The sequence below is a fragment of the Chiloscyllium plagiosum genome, chromosome 38 (assembly GCF_004010195.1).
Source record: "Chiloscyllium plagiosum isolate BGI_BamShark_2017 chromosome 38, ASM401019v2, whole genome shotgun sequence".
Taxonomy (NCBI): Eukaryota; Metazoa; Chordata; class Chondrichthyes; order Orectolobiformes; family Hemiscylliidae; genus Chiloscyllium; species Chiloscyllium plagiosum.
In genome coordinates, this window is record NC_057747.1 from 28,832,588 (window position 1) to 28,850,808 (window position 18,221).

Below are 18,221 nucleotides of genomic sequence, written 5' to 3' on the forward strand. Positions count from 1 at the left end.
CAAAATTATGAGGGGCATGGATAGGGTAAATAGACAAAGTCTTTTCCCTGGGGTCAGGGAGTCCAGAACTAGAGGGCATCGGTTTAGGGTGAGAGGGGAAAGATATAAAAGAGACCTAAGGGCAACCTTTTCATGCAGAGGGTGGTACATGTATGGAATGAGCTGCCAGAGGATGTGGTGGAGGCTGGTACAATTGCAACATTTAAGAGGCATTTGGATGGGTATATGAATAGGAAGGGTTTGGAGGGATATGGGCCGGGTACTGGCAGGTGGGACTAGATTGGGTTGGGATATCTGGTCGGCATGGACGTGTTGGACTAAAGGGTCTGTTTCCATGCTGTACATCTCTATGACTCTATGACTCTATGGCTGGGCTACTCCAGATCTGGATCCCTGGACTCTGAGCCATTCGGGAAGGTCATGCATTCCACTCAGTTGATTTCTCATTTCACCAATAGGATTTGTGCAGTGAGTTAATGAGGAAGGGTGTGGGAATTTTGGTGAATTCAGAGACAGCAAAGAAAAACAGAGTGCAGAAGCTGAAAGGCCAGGAGATTGGAAAGAGTGCACTCCCAACATTCTCAACTGCTGGCCATTCCTGTTTCCAACCACATCCTATCCCTGCATTTATTGCACAATGATCTCAGTTTTCTGAGGGCCACCCCTCAGCCTATGACAGATTAATGAAAGATTTACAGAGCTCTGGGGAAAAGCCTGGGATGTGGCTGACAGTAAGTTCCTCTTGCAGAGACCCAGCACAGACAGGACAGGCTGAATAGACTCTTCCTGTGCTGTAAAGGTTTGATGACTCGATGATTGCGATGAAGGCCGGCTTATGAAAATGGGCAGGTTAATCACTTCCCTGCAGCCTTCGCCTTCTCCACCCAACTCCCCTCTCCTCCCTCAGGGAACTCCTATTACTATCCCCACTGGACATCCCACACACATCACCATTCACATTCTCCATCCCATGTACATCCCCAATGTCCATGCCCATTACACTTGGTCTCATGTCATATTACAATCAGCCACACTGTGACACTCATGAGAAGGTTATGACGTACCTTGTTGAACGAATGCACCATACACCAGCCAGATGGCACTGTGAAGAGTGTTGGAGGTGGAAGGGGGGGTCTGAGGATGTGTAGGTGTCTGAGTTCGGACCAACTGCACGCGATTGAGCACAAAGATCAGGACGCCGACCAAAGGGATCGCAGCAGCAATACAGGCCCAGACTGCCAGGTCAAAGGGAGCAAAGATCGAGAAAATGTTAATCTTTTCCTCTGGCTTTTTCAGGAGGATTCCGACGGAATAATCCATGTAGCGCTTGCTGAAATCCACAACGTTCTCTCTCTCCGGAGTGATGGTTATCGCCGAGATTGCAATGTCTGCTTTCTGTAAACAAGAAAACAGAGGTGAGTTACCACCACGCTGTCCAGACCAGGCCTCCTGTGTTCAGCAACACTTTTATCCCAATGGCTCCTGCTCCTTCCCAAATATCCTTCTCCAGTGAGTTTACTATCAATCTGCTTCTGGGAAAGTCAGTTCTACATTCTCACATCCCTCTCTGGCAGAGGCATCTTCTAGATTGAGGAAGCTTTCATTTTCGTTCGAAGATGATGCTTCTTTCTTTTGGATTTGCTACAAGAGCAATAAATCGTTCTGTTACCACCTCATATATTCCTTTGATTGTCTGAAATACCTCATCTGCTCTGCTGCTAACTTCCTCGCTTGGAGAATGTATAACCCACTTCTGATGATGATCTTTGTTGACTCCCAGTCTGGCACATTGTTGTGTGTGGAATGAACTGCCAGAGGCAGATATGATATGGGCGTTCAAGGCACTTTTAGATAAGCACATGAATATGCAAGAAATGGAAGGATATGGACCTAGGGCAAGCAGAAGGGGTTAGCTTAATTTGGTGTCATGTTTGGCACAACATTGTGGGCTGAAGGGCCTGTTCCTGTGCTGCACTGATCTATGTTCTATGCTAAGTGATAGATGCAGTTACAGTTACAATGTTTAAAAATCATTTGGACAGGGACACGAATAGGAAAAGTTTAGGGGGATATGAGAGTCGAGAGTGTGGTGCTGGAAAATAACAGCAGGTCAGGCAGCAAGGGTTTATGCCCGAAACATCGATTCTCCTGCTCCTCGGATGCTGCCTGACCTGCTGTGCTTTCCCAGCAACACACTCTCGACTCTAATCTCCAGCATCTGCAACCCTCACTTTCTCCTTAGAGGGATATAGGCCAAACACAGGCAAATAGGACTCGTTTAGTTTGGAAACTTGGACAAGTTGGACTGAAGGTCTGTGTCTGTGCTGTATGACTCTATGACTTTGTTTGCTGGCTACATTGAGGTAGAACCACAATGGATGAGGGTGCCCTATCAGTGTGCAGCCTGGAGAGAAATGACCACTTCCCGTCAGTTTGGGTGAAAGGTGGTCAGCCTGAAACCTTGGATGGGATCTTCATATGCCCAAAGTGGCAAATGTTGAGAATTTTGATGCCTGTGGTCCACCTGAGAATGTGTTTGATAATCTCTTTAGTGTCAGAGACAGGGGCCTGCAGTCCAATACTTAACAAGATACTTAACCTAGTAACTCGCCACGTTTCAGAGTAGGTCAGTGATTCGAACTGTGGAGCCCACCTTGATGCAGCCCACCTTCAGTAAACATTAACCAGAGACAAGGAGCTGGGTCAGACACTGAGTGTTTCCTCTGTACATTCACTCCCAGTGCCAGCCCGAGGCAGGAGTTGTCCCCTCCTGGCTTGAATGGGAGTTAGACCATTGCTCTGCCATTATGTGTTAACAAGTTAGAGACTGGCATCAGCAGGTAACCCACAAGCCCCATCTCAGAAAATACCTGAGCATTTTACAAATGCCACAAAAGGTCAACATTTCTTTTTGAAGAGAGTGTCTTTTAGAGACTGGCAGTCATTGTTCTTGGTGTGGATAGTTACATGGGCAAGGAAAGCATTCCCACAAATCCAGAAAATCTGGGAAAGAATCTGCAATGTGGGTGGAAAAACATCACCAGATAAAGGGTACTGGAACGTGAACCTACTGGAACAGATCATATCCCACACTCTTCTTCAAATCTCAACAAACAGTGGGATTTATTCATCTTTGTCAGTCCCTGAATCAATTGTAGTCACAGGGTGAGACTGATGCTGTACCAAATGATTGATGTAAACTTGTTGATTCGATTGAAAACATTCATATTTGTCTGCTTTGAGCAAACCTTTCCCACAGGAGCTCTCTGGTTATTCATTCCACTTGTTTACAGGCTATACTCATTGCTGGCTTCACCAGTATTTATTGGCCAGCACTATTTGCCCTGGAGAAGGGCTGGGGAGCTGACGTCTGGAGCTGCAAGGACACCTACAATGCCATTAAGGAGGGAGGTCGAGGATTTTGACCCAGTGACACTAAAGAACCAGCGAGATATTTGCAAATTAGGATGGTGAGTGACTTGGAGGGGAACTTGGAGATGGCAGTGTTCCCATGTAGACGATAAGAGCATGAGATATAGCAGCAGAATTGTACCATTTCGCCCATCGAGTCTGCTCTGCTATTGAATAATGGCTGATATGTTTCTCAACCCCATTCTCCTGCCTTAAGACCATAAGACATAGGAGTGGAAGTAAGGCCATTCGGTCCATCGAGTCAACTCTGCCATTCAATGATGGCTGATGGGCACTTCAACTCCACTCACCCGCATTCTCCCCATAGCCCTGAAATTCCTTGTGACGTCAAGAATTTATCAATCTCAGCCTTGAAGACATTTAGCGTCCCAGCCTCCACTGCACTCTGCGGCAATGCTATCCACAGGCCCACCACTCTCTGGCTGAAGAAATGTTTTGATTTCTGTTCTGAATTTACCCCCTCTAATTCTAAGGCTGTGTCCACAGGTCCTAGTCTCCTCGCCTAACGGAAACAATTTCCTAGCGTCCACCCTCTCCAAGCCTTCTCCATGTAACCTTTGATATTCTTACTAATCAAGAACTTATCTGTTTCTGTCTTAAAGACATTCAATGACTTGGCCTCCACAGCCCTCTGTGGCAATGAGTTCCACAGATTCCCCACCCCCAGCTGAAGAAATCCCTCCTCATCTCAGTTCTAAAGGGTCATCCCTTCACTTTGAGGCTGTGCCCTCAGGCCCCAGTCGGGCCTACAGCAGAAACATCTTCTCCACATCCACTCTATTCAGGCCTCTCAGGATTCTGTAAGCTTCAATTAGATCCCCCTCATCCTCCTAAACCCCATCAAGTACAGACCCAGAGTCCTCAGCTGCTCCTTATATGACAAACCCCTCATTCCCAGGATCATTCTTGTAAACCTCCTTTGGACTGTCCTCCAGGCCAGCACATCCTTCCTTAGATACAGGGCCCAAAACTGCTCACAATATTCCAAATGTGGTCTGACCAGAGCTTTATACAGCCTCACCAGTGCATACCTAGCCTTGTATTCTGGCCATCTTGAAATAAATGCATTTGCCTTCCTAACTGCTAACTGAACCTGCATGTTAACCTTCAGAGAATCCTGAACTAGGACTCTCAGTCTCTTTGTGGTTCAGATTTCCAAAGCATTTCCCTACTTAGAAAAGACTCTACACCTTGATTCTTCCAAGCCATGTGCATAACCTCGCACTTTGTTTTCCATCCAGCAGTTCTTCACTCACTCTCCTGACCTGTCCACATCCTTCTGTAGCCTCCCTGCCTCCTCAATGCTATCTGTCCTTCCATTGATCTTTGTGTCATGTATCTGCTGCCTTTGCTCTTTGAGATGGAAGTAGCTGTGGGTTTGGAAGGTGCTGTCTAAAGAGCCTTGGTAAATGTCTGCAGTGCATCTTGCAAATGGTACACACTGTTGCGACTGAGAGTGGGTGGGAGAGGGAGGGGATGTTTGTGGATATAACATCAATCAAATGAACTGCTTTGTCCCGGATGATGTCAAGCTTCTTACATGTTGTTGGAGCTGCAGCCATCCAGGCAAGTTGGGAGTATTCCATCACACTCCTGACTTGTGCCTTGTAGATATTGGACAGGCTCTGGGGAGTCAGGAGGGGAGTTACTCACTGCAGTACTCCTAGCTTCTGTAGCTACAGTATTTATATCAGTTTATATATTTAGTGGGCGGCACGGTGGCACAGTGGTTAGCACTGCTGCCTCACAGCGCCAGAGACCCGGGTTCAATTCCCGCCTCAGGCGACTGACTGTGTGGAGTTTGCACATTCTCCCCGTGTCTGCGTGGGTTTCCTCCGGGTGCTCCGGTTTCCTCCCACAGTCCAAAGATGTGCAGGTTAGGTGAATTGCCCATGCTAAATTGCCCGTAGTGTTAGGTAAGGGGTAAATGCAGGGGTATGGGTGGGTTGCGCTTCGGCAGGGCGGTGTGGACTTGTTGGGCCGAAGGGCCTGTTTCCACACTGTAAGTAATCTAATCTATATATCACGTATTTATACACAGAGACAAGGCAGATGCAGGAAGGATGTTCCTTATGGTGGAGCAGTCCAGAGCCATGGGCAATAGTGTAAGGACAAGAGGTAAACCTTTAGGACCAAGATGAAGAGAAATGTCGTCACCCAGAGAGTAGTGAGCCTGTGGAATTCATGAGCACAGAAAGTGGCTGAAACTAAAATACGATGTTTTCAAGAAGGACGAAGATATAGCTCTTGTAGCGATATGGGGGGAGGGCGGGATTCGGGTATTGAGCTCGATGATCAGTCATGACCATATTGAATGGTGGAGCAGGCTCAAGGACCGAATGGCTTATTTTGGCTTCAATTTTTTTAATGTTTCGATATTTCTATAGTGAATCCAGTTGAGTGAACACTTTGGATGTCAAGGGGCAGTCGGAGATAACACGAATGTTACTTTACAACCCAAGCCAGGACATTGTCCAGATCTTGTTACATTTGAACATAGACTGCTTCAGTATCTGAGGAGTTGGAGAATGGTACTGAACGTTCTGTCAAATATCCCCATTTCTGACCTTATAATGGAGGGAAAGTTATTGATGAAGCAGCTGAAGATAGTTGGGTCTAGGACATTACCCTGAGGAACTCCTACAGAGATGTCCTGGAGCTGAGATGACTGACGTCCACAGGAGCCATCTTCCTGTGTGTCAGATATGACTCCAGCATTGGAGAGTTTGCCCCTGATATCCATTTTTGCTAGTTTTGCTGGGGCTCTTTGATGCCACACTCTGTAAAATGAGACCTTGATGTAAAGGGTTGTCTCTCTCTCTCCCTTCCCCTCTGGAATTGAGCTCTTTTGTCCATGTCTGAACCAAGGCTTTAATGAGGTCAGGAGCTGAGTGGCCCTGGTGGAACCCAAACTGGGCGTCACTGAGCAGGTTATTGCTGAGCAGTTGCTGCTTGATAGCACTGTTACTGATCCCTTCCATCCCTTTACTGATGATGGAGAGTAGACCGATTGGGCAGGAATTGACAGGTTTGGATTTGTCCTGCTTTTTGATACAGGACATACCCAGGTAATGTTCCACATTGTTGGGCAGACACTGACATTATAGTTGTTGTGGAACAGCTTGGCCAGGCGTGTGACAGGTTCTGGAACACAGGTCTTCAGCCTGATTGCTGGGATGTTGGTGAGAACCCATAGCCTGACTGTCCTCTGGGCAATGAAAGGCCAAACTCTTCAGTATCTGTTGCTCACTGGGATATCTTTCTAGAGTTTTCTCAGCATCAGTACATATCACTCCTGACCTGCTTCAAGTATGCATGTGCCCTGAACCCTGCTCCTTATCACAATCTCACAAACACACCGTTCCTCTGTCAGAGGGTGTGATACCCTCCCAGAGCTGCACTGGAGTGTTCTCCTAGATTATTGGCTGAGCTTACCAAATAAGAAATGAATACTCACCTTGTTAATGAGTTCCCCAATCATTCCATTCCACGATCCATTGGGTAACTGACTGCCATACTTATGGTCCACAGCTTGATAGATCTCGTATTTGAATCCCAAGTGCTTTGCCAGTGCATCAAGGACGTCAATGGAAAACCCCTTATAGCGTTTCGGTTGTCCCAAGATGTTCTCAGCCACCATTACAAAGGGCTCTTCCTGTGGAGACACACAATGTTGAGCTGGAGGTAACTGTGGGGATTGGTCGTGTGACAGAAAGTGAAGTTTATTCCATCAGCAAACTTGCACAGCAGGTTGGCCAGCAGCAAGTGACGAGAGAGAAATCCCAACCTTCTGTGCAAATTTCATCACGTTATTAATGGTCATTAGCAATAGGAGTGATTGACATCTCGTTCTTGCATTCTTGCTGCTTTTTAAAGAAAAATGCATTCAAGCAATGAATGATGTGGGGCATTAACCAGCACTGAGAGTAACCTGGAGCACTGACAGACTGGCACTCTGCACCATCCCCTTCATACTGTTTCTGAAACCTTGTAAACAGTTGGAGGAAAACTGGAAAAACAAAAAATCCAAACACATTTTTCTGTCCCTCAAAGCTTTGGCCATGAACTGAGACATCAGGGATCCATGCTGCTGAATCGAATTTCCACGGTGCTCAGGGAAAACACATGGCAGTGCAGGAGACTTACTCCAACCCCTGTCAGCTGCAAGGGAGATGCCAAGGTCGGAGTTCCAGGGGCGGGTTAATTATTGGGAAAGAACATCGTGACCGGGGGTGGGGGGGGGGGGAAGGGGGGGGCGGCGGGGAGGATGGTGTCAAGTGGCAGAATGATCATGGACAATCTGGGAGTTATTTCAAAGAAACAGCTGAGGCAGGATTGATGTAAGTGAACCTTGAAGTGTTCTGCATGATTCTGAGAGGAGAATTTGGGATCATCACACAGCAGGGGAGTGCAGGACAAGAGAGAGGGGAAGTGACAGAGAGGAGTGAGGGGAAGGAGAAAGGGGAGTGACAGGAGGGAGGGAAATAGAGGGCTGGAGTGAGAGGGGTGAGAGAGAGGTTGAGGAGTGATCTTATTGAGGTTGATAAATGATTTGAATGTGAATATAGGAAGCATGGTTAGTACATTTGTGAGGACATCAACATTTGTGGTGTAGTGGACAGTGAAGAAGGTTATCTCAGAGTACAATGGGATTTTGATCAACTGGGCCAGTGAGTCAAGAAATGGCAGATGGAGTTTAATTCAGATAAATGCGAGGTGTTGCATTTTGGTAAGACAAACCAGGGCAGGACTTACACAGTTAAAGGTTGGGCTCTGGAGAGGGTTGCTGAGCGGTTGTATCACAAGTGGGCAGGATGGTGGAGAAGGCGTTAGGCAGGCTTGCCTCCATTGGTCAGACCATTGACTATGGGAGTTGGGTCATCATGCTGCATCTGTAAGGTTTGTTGGTGAGGGAACGTTTGGAGTACAGTGCACAGTCCTGGTTGCTCTGCTTTAGGAAGGTTATTTCTGAATTGGAAATAGTGCAGAAAAGATTTACAAGGATGTTACTGGGATTGGAAGGTTTGAATTATAAAGAAAAGCTGAATAGGCAGTGACATTTTCCCCTGGACAAAGTTAAACATCACACAACATCAGGTTATAGTCCGACAGGTTTATTTGGAAGTGCAGTACAAGCTTTCAGAGCGCTGCTCCTTCATCAGTAGCTAGTGCGGCAAGATCATAAGACACCAAATTTATAGATACTTGATGAAGGAGCAGTGCTTTGAAAGCTTGTATCTCCCAATAAACCAGTTGGACTATCACCTGGTGTTATGTGATTTTTAACGTTATTCACCCCAGTCCAACATGGGCTCCTCCACATCATTTTTCTTCTTGAGTATAGCAGGTTGAGGGGCTTAGAAGTTTATAAAATCATGAGAGGCATGGATAAGGTGATTTACAAAGATCTTTTTCCAAGGGTAGTGGGGATTCAACACTGGAGGGCATATATTTTAAGGTGAGAGGAGAAAGATTTAAAAGGTACTTGAGGGGCAGTGTTTTCACACAGAGGCTGGTTTGTATATGGAATCAACTGCCTGATGAAATGGTAGATGCGGGTACAGTTACAACATTTAAAAGACACTTGCATCAGTACATGAATATGAAAGGTTTAGAGGAGTATGGACCAAACTCAGGCAAATGGAACTAGATTAATTTGGGAAACTCGGTCAGCATGGATGAGTTGGAGCGAAGGGTCTGTTCCCGTACTGTATGAATCTCTGACTCTATGAGTTGGGGGTGGGGGTTGACAGAGAGGAGGAAAGGGAATGCAGTATTGTGTAAGTATGAACAGTAGTTGAATTGGTGAGGTTTCTAGTTACCAGAATAGTGACCACTTTCAGAGTGACTCCTTGCATGTCACTTTCCAAACGCCTCTCCTGGAGACTCCCATTGAGGCCCTTCACTGGATCCCAGACAGCCAACTGCAGGGGACAAAAACAAGGACACAGTCATGAGTCAAACCAGCCTCGTCAGCTGGGAGTGATGATGAAACGTCAAATTCGCTGACGGCCAAACGTTCTTGCCATGGGTTTACTCAGCTGTTTGTCAGTCTCAAATCCACCTGCTCCAATCATCATGAAACTCAGCTGAAAGAAGATGGTCACATTTAGTAAGACTTACTTTAACCTGAGTAAGAGGAGAGTCAGGAGATTTACAGTGGACGTGAATTGGATTGGATTATTCTGCGCCATTACTGGGTCCATTTGGGGGAGGAATTACAAAATACTGCAGGAAACGCTTTATATTTCCGACATGACCTCTTGACCTCATGGAATCCGAAAAGGCATTAAAGCCGATGAGCTATCTTCTGCCGTTGTCGTTGTTATAATCGAAGGAAAATGTGGCAATGTGCACAATGTGCTCCCATAGACAGCAAGGAAATAAATAGTTAAAGATTTTGTTTTAATAAACTGCAAACAACGGTGAATGCTGCAACTAGAAAATACTGTACAGGCTCAGTTCCCCTGGCACCTGTTATTCGGTGTTCACACAATGTGGGCATCACCAGCTGGACCAGAAACTGTTGCCCATCACTACTACCCTTTGGGTGTTGATGAAATGTCATTGAATTGAAATGTTAGCTCTGTTTCTTGCTCCACAGATGCTGCCAGATCGGCTGAGTTTCACTAATGTTTTCTGTTTTCCATTTGTTTTAAGCACAGCACATCCTCAACACTGATCCTCCGACAGTGTGGCACTCCCTCAGCACTGACCCTCCGACACTGTGACACTCCCTCAGCACTGACCCTCCAACAGTGTGACACTCCCTTAGCACTGACCCTCCGACAGTGCGACACTCCCTCAGCACTGACCCTCCAACAGTGTGACACTCCCTTAGCACTGACCCTCCGACAGTGCGACACTCCCTCAGCACTGACCCTCCGACAGTGCAGCACTCCCTCAGCACTGACCCTCCGACAGTGCAACACTCCCTCAACACTGACCCTCCGACAGTGCGACACTCCCTCAGCACTGACCCTCCGACAATGTGATACTCCCTTAGCACTGACCCTCCGACAGTGCAACACTCCCTCAACACTGACCCTCCGATGATGCAGCACGCCATCAGCACTGACCCTCTGACAGTGCAACGTTCCCTCAGCACTGACCCTCCAATAGTGCGGCACTCCCTCAGCACTGACCCTCTGACAGTGCGGCCCTCCCTCAGTAATGCTTTGTAATGTTTCCAGCTAGCCATGTGGCCAGCCAAATGGGGGTTTCCACTTTCTAATTGCAGGCATATTGACTTCCATTCTCTCTTGCCACTGTTGTACCTGCAGCTCAGTGAAGCCCAGCAGCAGTTGCAGCCCCTCGGGATTCTCAGATTCTAGTCTGTGGCTAAACATCTTGAAGTGAGGTTTGAACCCAGGAGCTCTGAGGGAGGGAGTGTCCTCACATAATCCTTGGACTGACATCGCTGGTCATGTATCCCTTGGCATAGAGGGTTACCGGAGGCTGGTTTTGGTTGGATAGTAGTGAAGATGTAACAGTGTGCTAATGTGAATGGACTGGAATGCACATTGCAGCTTGAAGTGCTTGATTGTTATGAATATGTTCATGGATTGTCTGACAGTAACTGGCATTGGTCATTGATCAGGATGCCTGTGTAACTCTGCAGTCTCATGCAACTGACTCCTGACAACAGTCAATGGCAGAGGTTCAATATGTGTGATTGATAACTGCAGATGCTGACAGTAGTGAATCACTGATGGAGTTATTTCCACTAAGTGCCCATACCTCATGAAAGCATTGACTTGTTACTAACCAGAGACAGCAGCTGCTATCCTCCTTAGTGGCTATTTCCCAACAACGAGTCCTGGCACTGAAATGCTCGCCAGCTGTTTGACTCCTCACTAGAAAGCTGGAAGCCTGTGCATTGACTACTCATTGATTATAATCACCCTGCCCTGGATCTTCACTCAGTAAGACTGCACCATCCTCTAAGGAAGGGCTTTGTAATTTGTCTGTGAAATTTGCTCAGAGGCAGAGTATTCTCTCGTTACTCTTGAAACGACGCTGTCAGTTGGGTGTTTTTAGTCAATGATCCAGTTAGCAGCAATGCCTCAGGATGGCTGTGAATGGAGCACTTTCCGAGTGTGACACTGAGGGAGTGCTGCACTGCCAGGGAAGCCAGCCTTCAATCTGACTTTAAACTGAAGCTGCTTGGTTTAACTTCAAGCAGAAAGATATTCGTCCTCCTGGTCACAACGTCTTCTTCAACCAACACTAAAAACGAATGAACAGCTCAGTCATATCATGTCAGGTTCTAAAGCCTTGCTGTACACAAATGTCCTTGTTTCTGTCACCATGATAACGAACACTGCAGGTCTCTTTCAATTACTAACTCACGCCCAGACTGATCCCTACTCTGTTCAGTGAGGTATCAGAGCTGAAGATGTGTTGCTGGAAAAGCACAGCAGGTCAGGCAGCATCCAGGGAACAGGAGAATCGACATTTCGGGCATAAGCCCTTCTTCATGAACGTGCTTATGCCCGTAACGTCGATTCTCCTGTTCCCTGGATGCTGTCTGACCTGCGCTTTTCCAGCAACACATCTTCAGCTCTGATCTCCAGCATCTGCAGACCTCACTTTCTCATCAGTGAGGTATCACACAATGTGACATTTAGAGATGCCATTTTGGTAAAGCAGGATGTTAAACCTTACCTGAGCAGAGCTGGTAAGTAGATTGTGAGCTACAGCCTGGTATAGTCAGGAGCTGAAGCTCTTTCTGATGTTCTCGGACTGGCAAGGTAGTATAACTGCAATCTCACAGAGGTGCCTGACACACACAGTCTCATAGGCAGCAGCTAGCTCCCTCAGAGGTTTCTGTGAGTGTGCTATCATGATACAGTTTGCCACACCATGCCTTCAGCCTCGTCAGCACCACACTTACAAATTCCACTCTCAAACTCCTCCACCTTTACATCCTCCCATGGGAGGAGTCACCTAATGGACCAAGATTCCAGCGAGCCAGGCAATGTCCAGGGGACACAGGTATGAGTCCCATCATGGTCAACTGTGATATTTGATGTTTAACAAATTCTGGCATTCAAAGCTAGCATAATAGTGACCATGTAAACACTGCAGATAATTATTGTTATAAAAGCCCAACAGGTTCATTAATGTCCTTTATGGAAGAACCATCCTTACCTGGTCTGGCTGATAGCAATGTGGTCGACTCTCAATTGCCCTCTGAATTAGCTGAGCAAGCCTTTCAGTTTAAGGGCACTTAGGGGGTGGGTGATAATTGCTGGCCTAGACAGCAATGCCCACATCCCATTCAGGAATATCATAAAAAGTCACTTTTGGGTCAGTCTCAATAATTTGCTAATTCTGGCTGAGTGACACTCTGCTCTTTGCTAACTGAAGCTAAAGCATTACCAGTTATTCCTGGAGTAAACGGCCTCAACCTGTGCAATCTGCTCAATAAATACTTGTTGCTTTTGATCTGAAGGATCTTGTTGCAGCTTAGGGTTCAACAGGATGACGAAACTGTGAATAGGCTGGAGCTCAGCATCCTGGGAGGGTAATTGCTTAATTGGGGAGGTGAAAGTGTTTGTGGCAGGGGGAGAAACATTGGCAGCCATTTTCCTGGTTGGAGGTGAAAGGGCAATTTCTGTATGTGAGCTGCTTCTGCTACTGTCCATCAATTACACACAGACACTACACCAGCCAACATTAATGCAGCCTTTAGCCCAGAGTTTGAAAGTAGTGAGAGAAATTGCAGCTTTACTGTCTGCACATAAACTAGGAAAGTGGTCTCCTTGGGCTCACAGAACTATACTTGCGACAGGTTGACTTGCACTGATTGGAAAATTATTTACTGAGCTTTCTTTCATTCTGCGGACAGAGGCGATGTTTTTGTTAGTAATTCCAGGGTAACTGTAGAATTAGTTAGTTCCAGATGTTATTTTCTGTAGATCATCACAGACTTCATCACATATAAAAACAACTACAAACTGAAGGGTGGGATGTTGTTTAATGAGTTGATATCATCTTATTCAGCAAGTCAGGCCTGTGGGTCACAACATCCCCCATGGCACCATATTCACCATTACACTGCTGACACAAACTCATTCTAATCCCTCATTCAAAGACAGTCCTCTTGAATCCATATGATCCCCTCTGGAAGGAGTGGGGGAGGGGTGCGATGTTCTTTCTGACACATCAATAACTAGCAACACCCCCTGACCCAGCGACACATTCCCATGATCCTAACCTGCTGCCTGACTGCTTATCACATACCAAACGCTGGAAAACCGAAAACTGTTTATGACCATTGGGGAGGTGGGCTGTGGGTGGGGGTGTGTGAGAGGACCACTGACCCAGAACTTGTAACTCAATGCAGAAGCTGAGTCATACTGGAATCAAAACATTAAACCTGTCTCTCTCTTGCTTCCAGAACCACTGAGTTTCTCCAGCACTTTCTATGTTTGTTTCAGACTTCCAGCAGCTGCAGTATTTTGCTTTGATTGCAATGTAATTAACTCTCCCCTGTCCTCAGAAAGGGCCCAGAGAGCCAATTAATTCCAGGCCATCTGGGAATGAGCATCAAATACCAATGTATCCAGGGGCATTTTATGAATGTTTGAATAAACTGGGAATTGGCCAATGGGAGGTCCCCTTTCCCCAGTTGAAACAAATAGAAAATTGTACAAAACCAGGGGAGGGAGGTCTAAGTAAGTTTTTCACAGGCTTTTCGGAACCTCAAGCCTTTTGACAAAAACATCTGTCACCTTAGAAGGTTTTGGCTAATGAGTAATCGAGGGTGTTAGAAATGGTCAAACAATTTATTAAGCAGGAGAGCTCAAAGCAAACAGCAATAACAATTCACCTTGAACAGTACTCTTTATGCTGCCAAACCTCTCCAGTGAATTTACAAAGGAGCAGGAGAATCATTTGAACCCAGCAGGAACTTGAGGAAGACAAGCCTGAAAGAAAAGGTAAGGTTTGAAAAGGCAATATCTTGAGAATGATTGGGCTTGAAAGGGAGGCAGACAGCAGAGATTTAGGAGTGAGCTCCAGACCGCTGGCTCTGATCAATATCATCAGTAAGATCAGAATGAAGAGATCAACAACACTGCAGCTTCCTGACTCTCAGATACTTTTCCTCTTTTTTCTAACATATCAATCATTGCAAGCTAGCACATGTCTCAACATCTCCAGCTTCCCCATCTCCACTCCCCCCTCCTCTCCAGCCCCCGCTGGGCTCTGCAGCACAGGAGCTGACTCAGCAACATGGAAAATCTCACAAAGTAACTGTTGCTCCTTGGAGCCAATCGCAAAATGTGCAACAGAGGATGGATTTAAACACTCACATTCAGATATGAAATTAATTCTCTAGGTGTTTACATTTTCCTTGTTGTGACCAAAATTAAACAACTCCACAAAGCAGAGAGTGCAGCCAGTGCTGGGGCCAGAGAGTGCAGCCAGTGCTGGGCCAGGAGAGTGCAGCCAGTGCTGGGGCCAGAGAGTGCAGTCAGTGCTGGGCCAGAGAGTGCAGCCAGTGCTGGGGCCGGAGAGTGCAGCCAGTGCTGGGGCCAGAGAGTGCAGCCAGTGCTGGGGCCGGAGAGTGCAGCCAGTGCTGGGCCAGGAGAGTGCAGCCAGTGCTGGGGCCGGAGAGTGCAGCCAGTGCTGGGGCCGGAGAGTGCAGCCAGTGCTGGGGCCGGAGAGAGCAGCCAGTGCTGGGGCCGGAGAGTGCAGCCAGTGCTGGGGCCGGAGAGTGCAGCCAGTGCTGGGCCAGTGCTGGGGCCGGAGAGTGCAGCCAGTGCTGGGCCAGGAGAGTGCAGCCAGTGCTGGGGCCGGAGAGTGCAGCCAGTGCTGGGGCCGGAGAGTGCAGCCAGTGCTGGGGTGAATGAGTTGGGCTGGTAAGCTGAGACAGTGAGCAGTGACTCGGGCCAGTGATAAATGTGAGCAGAGATGATTGCTGATGCTAATGACAGGAAGCAGTCCCTATGACGGTGATAGGGGTTTGTGAGGAACGACCAGGCCGTATACGATACTGTTCCGTTTGTGGTTCATGGATGGCTATCTGTCAACTCCAACTTCAAAGTACCTGATCACGGCAGATGGCTCGAACTGCTCCAGGATAGCGTTCCTGTTTGTGTCCCACATGTTCTCAGTCAGATCCACCAAAGTCAAGCCAGTGTTCTTCTCTGATCACTGCCTCCTGCTGGCCGACTGTCACCTGCAGGACGACCAGGGGGCTGGCAACGGAATGTGGGAGCAGAATGTGAAACTGTTGACCCCCAGAAACCGTTGAGGAGCTGAAAAGGGAATCCGCAGAACCATGAAGCCCCTCTTTTAGTCTCCAGCCGACTGGTGAGAAATAGTCAAGAGAAACATCAAGAGGTTCTTTATCGGCAAAGGTGTTCAGAAGGTGAGAGAAAGACAGGGAAAACTGTCCAAACTCCAGAACTCCAAAGCAGAACCTGCTCCTGCTGCAGATGATGGGGGTTGATGTCATGGAGAGCTTCAGGAGGTGAACAGCCAGCAAATCTCAGTCTCTGCCTCAGAGGTCTCCAAGATAATCTTCTAGTCCTGGGTCTCACCAGGACGCAGTATAAGATATACTTGCATTTCTTCTTCCAGAAGGTGCACAATAAGAACTCTGTGCTTTGCAGGCTGAAGGAAGAACCAGCTCAATAATGTCATCTCAGTCTGACATCCTGAAGATCAGCAAATGCTTTTATGCCAGTCTGTATGATACAATGCCCACAGGAGATTTGATAGATCCCTTCACATATTTTTATGGTTGTCTACAGTTCCACAGGTCCCCGATTCAGAACGCTTGGTCTAAATGGGACTGATATCCCTAGAAATACGTTAAAGGAGCCACAGCTCTGTTTTATTGCTGCACTTCAACAAATTTACAGGGCTGCCATTAATTTGCCTCTGACTAATAACACATTGCCATCGCTTATGAGAGAATGTACAGAGAACCCAAAAAGGGAAGAAATATTTCAATAAAACTGTCTCTATCTATAACTGGAAGAATGTTGAATGGTCAGTTTCTTGGTCCTTACTGTAATTTTCTTTCTAACCCACATGCCCTGAACAGTAGGATTGACAGCACTGCAGCATAACCGTGACTTATCCCAGTTCCATTTTTGGATGTAAACGGTTGGTGAGCAGTGACAGGGCAGTTAATCCCATCCCGGTGCTCACCCCAACCCACACATTCATCAGGGCCTTTGAGCAGCTTTCACAAGTGGAGACTCTGCCAGATTTTACTCCTTAAAACCAAAATGGGGGCCACTGAAACTGATGATCCCTCACCGAAACTCGACATTATGTCTCTCAGGACAATACAGACATCAAACCTGATTTTATTCCCTGGATGGGTATGTGTTACACTAAACATTCAGTCAACCAGGTAGCACTGTGAGAGCCTGCAACCATTCTGAAATATAATATGAATATTGCAAACTTTTTTGAAAAATGACTTTACATTTTGGTTTTAACATATCAAGTTGGAACCAAATTCTGATACAAATTCAGACTTTGCTGTTAGTTTATCCCTGTGTAATACATAAAAGAATTTAGCTGATATCTTTCAGTCTCCCTGTGGGCCCATGGTTCACGCTATTTTCTCTCCACACAGATACGCCCCGTGTCTCGTTTCCTTCCAGGAGTAGATACATAAGATTAGTCCGACTCAATTCCCCTTCACTCAGTGAGGAACAGCCATTGCACAGAAAGAGTCTGGGAGTGTGTGGGATTGTGTTGGTGGTCACTCTACCATTACATCTATCGATCAATTTATTTTAACAAGTTATTGTTGACATCTCCTTGGAACCATGCAGGTTCGACCCTATGGTGCAATTTATCTTCAGATCATTTCCTTTCCACAGGATTGATCAAACCTGCATCACATGTTGCCACCTGACACCCCCTATCCAATCAGAGAGCAGCATTGAGTAAACACAGGGATGGAGAGCACAGGCTAGAATGAGAAGGTGACACAGTGCTAGACTCAGCTAAATTGCAGAACAATATGTAATAGCTATTACTTATTCCCAGTATTGCCTGAGCAATATTAAACTAAATGCAAAAATTAATCAAACGTCTCTGACATGCAGCTGAAAGATAGCACAAGATTGATAATATTGACTGTGCTTAGATGCTGAGCTGGATAAAGAATAGTCAAACAGTTCTCAAGAAGACTTATGCAGGTTTGAAACATTAATTCTGTTTCTCTCTCCACACAAGCTGCCAGATCCACTGAGTTTCTCCATCACTTTCTGCCAAGAATATTAGCTTGAGTCAGGACTGCTAATGTGGGAAGGAATGGCAGCAGCTGAGTCTGATGGTCTGATAGATGGAGGAGATTAATGTGTCTTCATTCTTTCCTCGATAAAGCTTGTGTCTGAGGGCTGATTAGTTGTAGAAGACAGACATGATTGGATCAGGGAGTCACTGTAAATCTCCCTGCTTTATACACCCACCGCTCACATACTCACGGGACTGACTCTGGCACCACCTCCCATGGTAACAGGTAGGTACTAGCGGAAGTAAAGAGCTCCGTTATAGACCCCAAGAATTGTGAGATAGTAACTGTTCTCTCAGCACTCACCCTCCGACAGTGCTGCGCTCCCTCAGCACTCACCATTGGACATTGCGGCACTCCCTCAGTACTGACCCTCCGACAGTGCGGCACTCTCTCAGCACTCACCCTCCAACAGTGCGGCACTCCCTCAGCACTGACCCTCTGACAGTACAACACTCCCTCAGCACTGACCCTCTGACAGTGCGGCACTCCCTCAGCACTGATCCTCCGACAGTGC

General features: G+C 46.8%; 1 protein-coding gene across 1 annotated transcript in view; it reads right to left on the reverse strand.

The window, feature by feature from the left end:
* LOC122541732 (glutamate receptor ionotropic, delta-1-like) overlaps window positions 1-18,221 on the reverse strand; it is a 662,279-nt gene that overhangs the window by 42,197 nt on the left and 601,861 nt on the right. The window contains exons 9-11 of the mRNA XM_043678619.1: window positions 9,255-9,356; window positions 6,890-7,087; window positions 1,065-1,395 (exon numbers count right to left, since the gene is read on the reverse strand). Coding sequence (XP_043534554.1) covers window positions 1,065-1,395; window positions 6,890-7,087; window positions 9,255-9,356 — 631 coding nt within the window. The remainder of the gene's footprint in view (window positions 1-1,064; window positions 1,396-6,889; window positions 7,088-9,254; window positions 9,357-18,221) is intronic.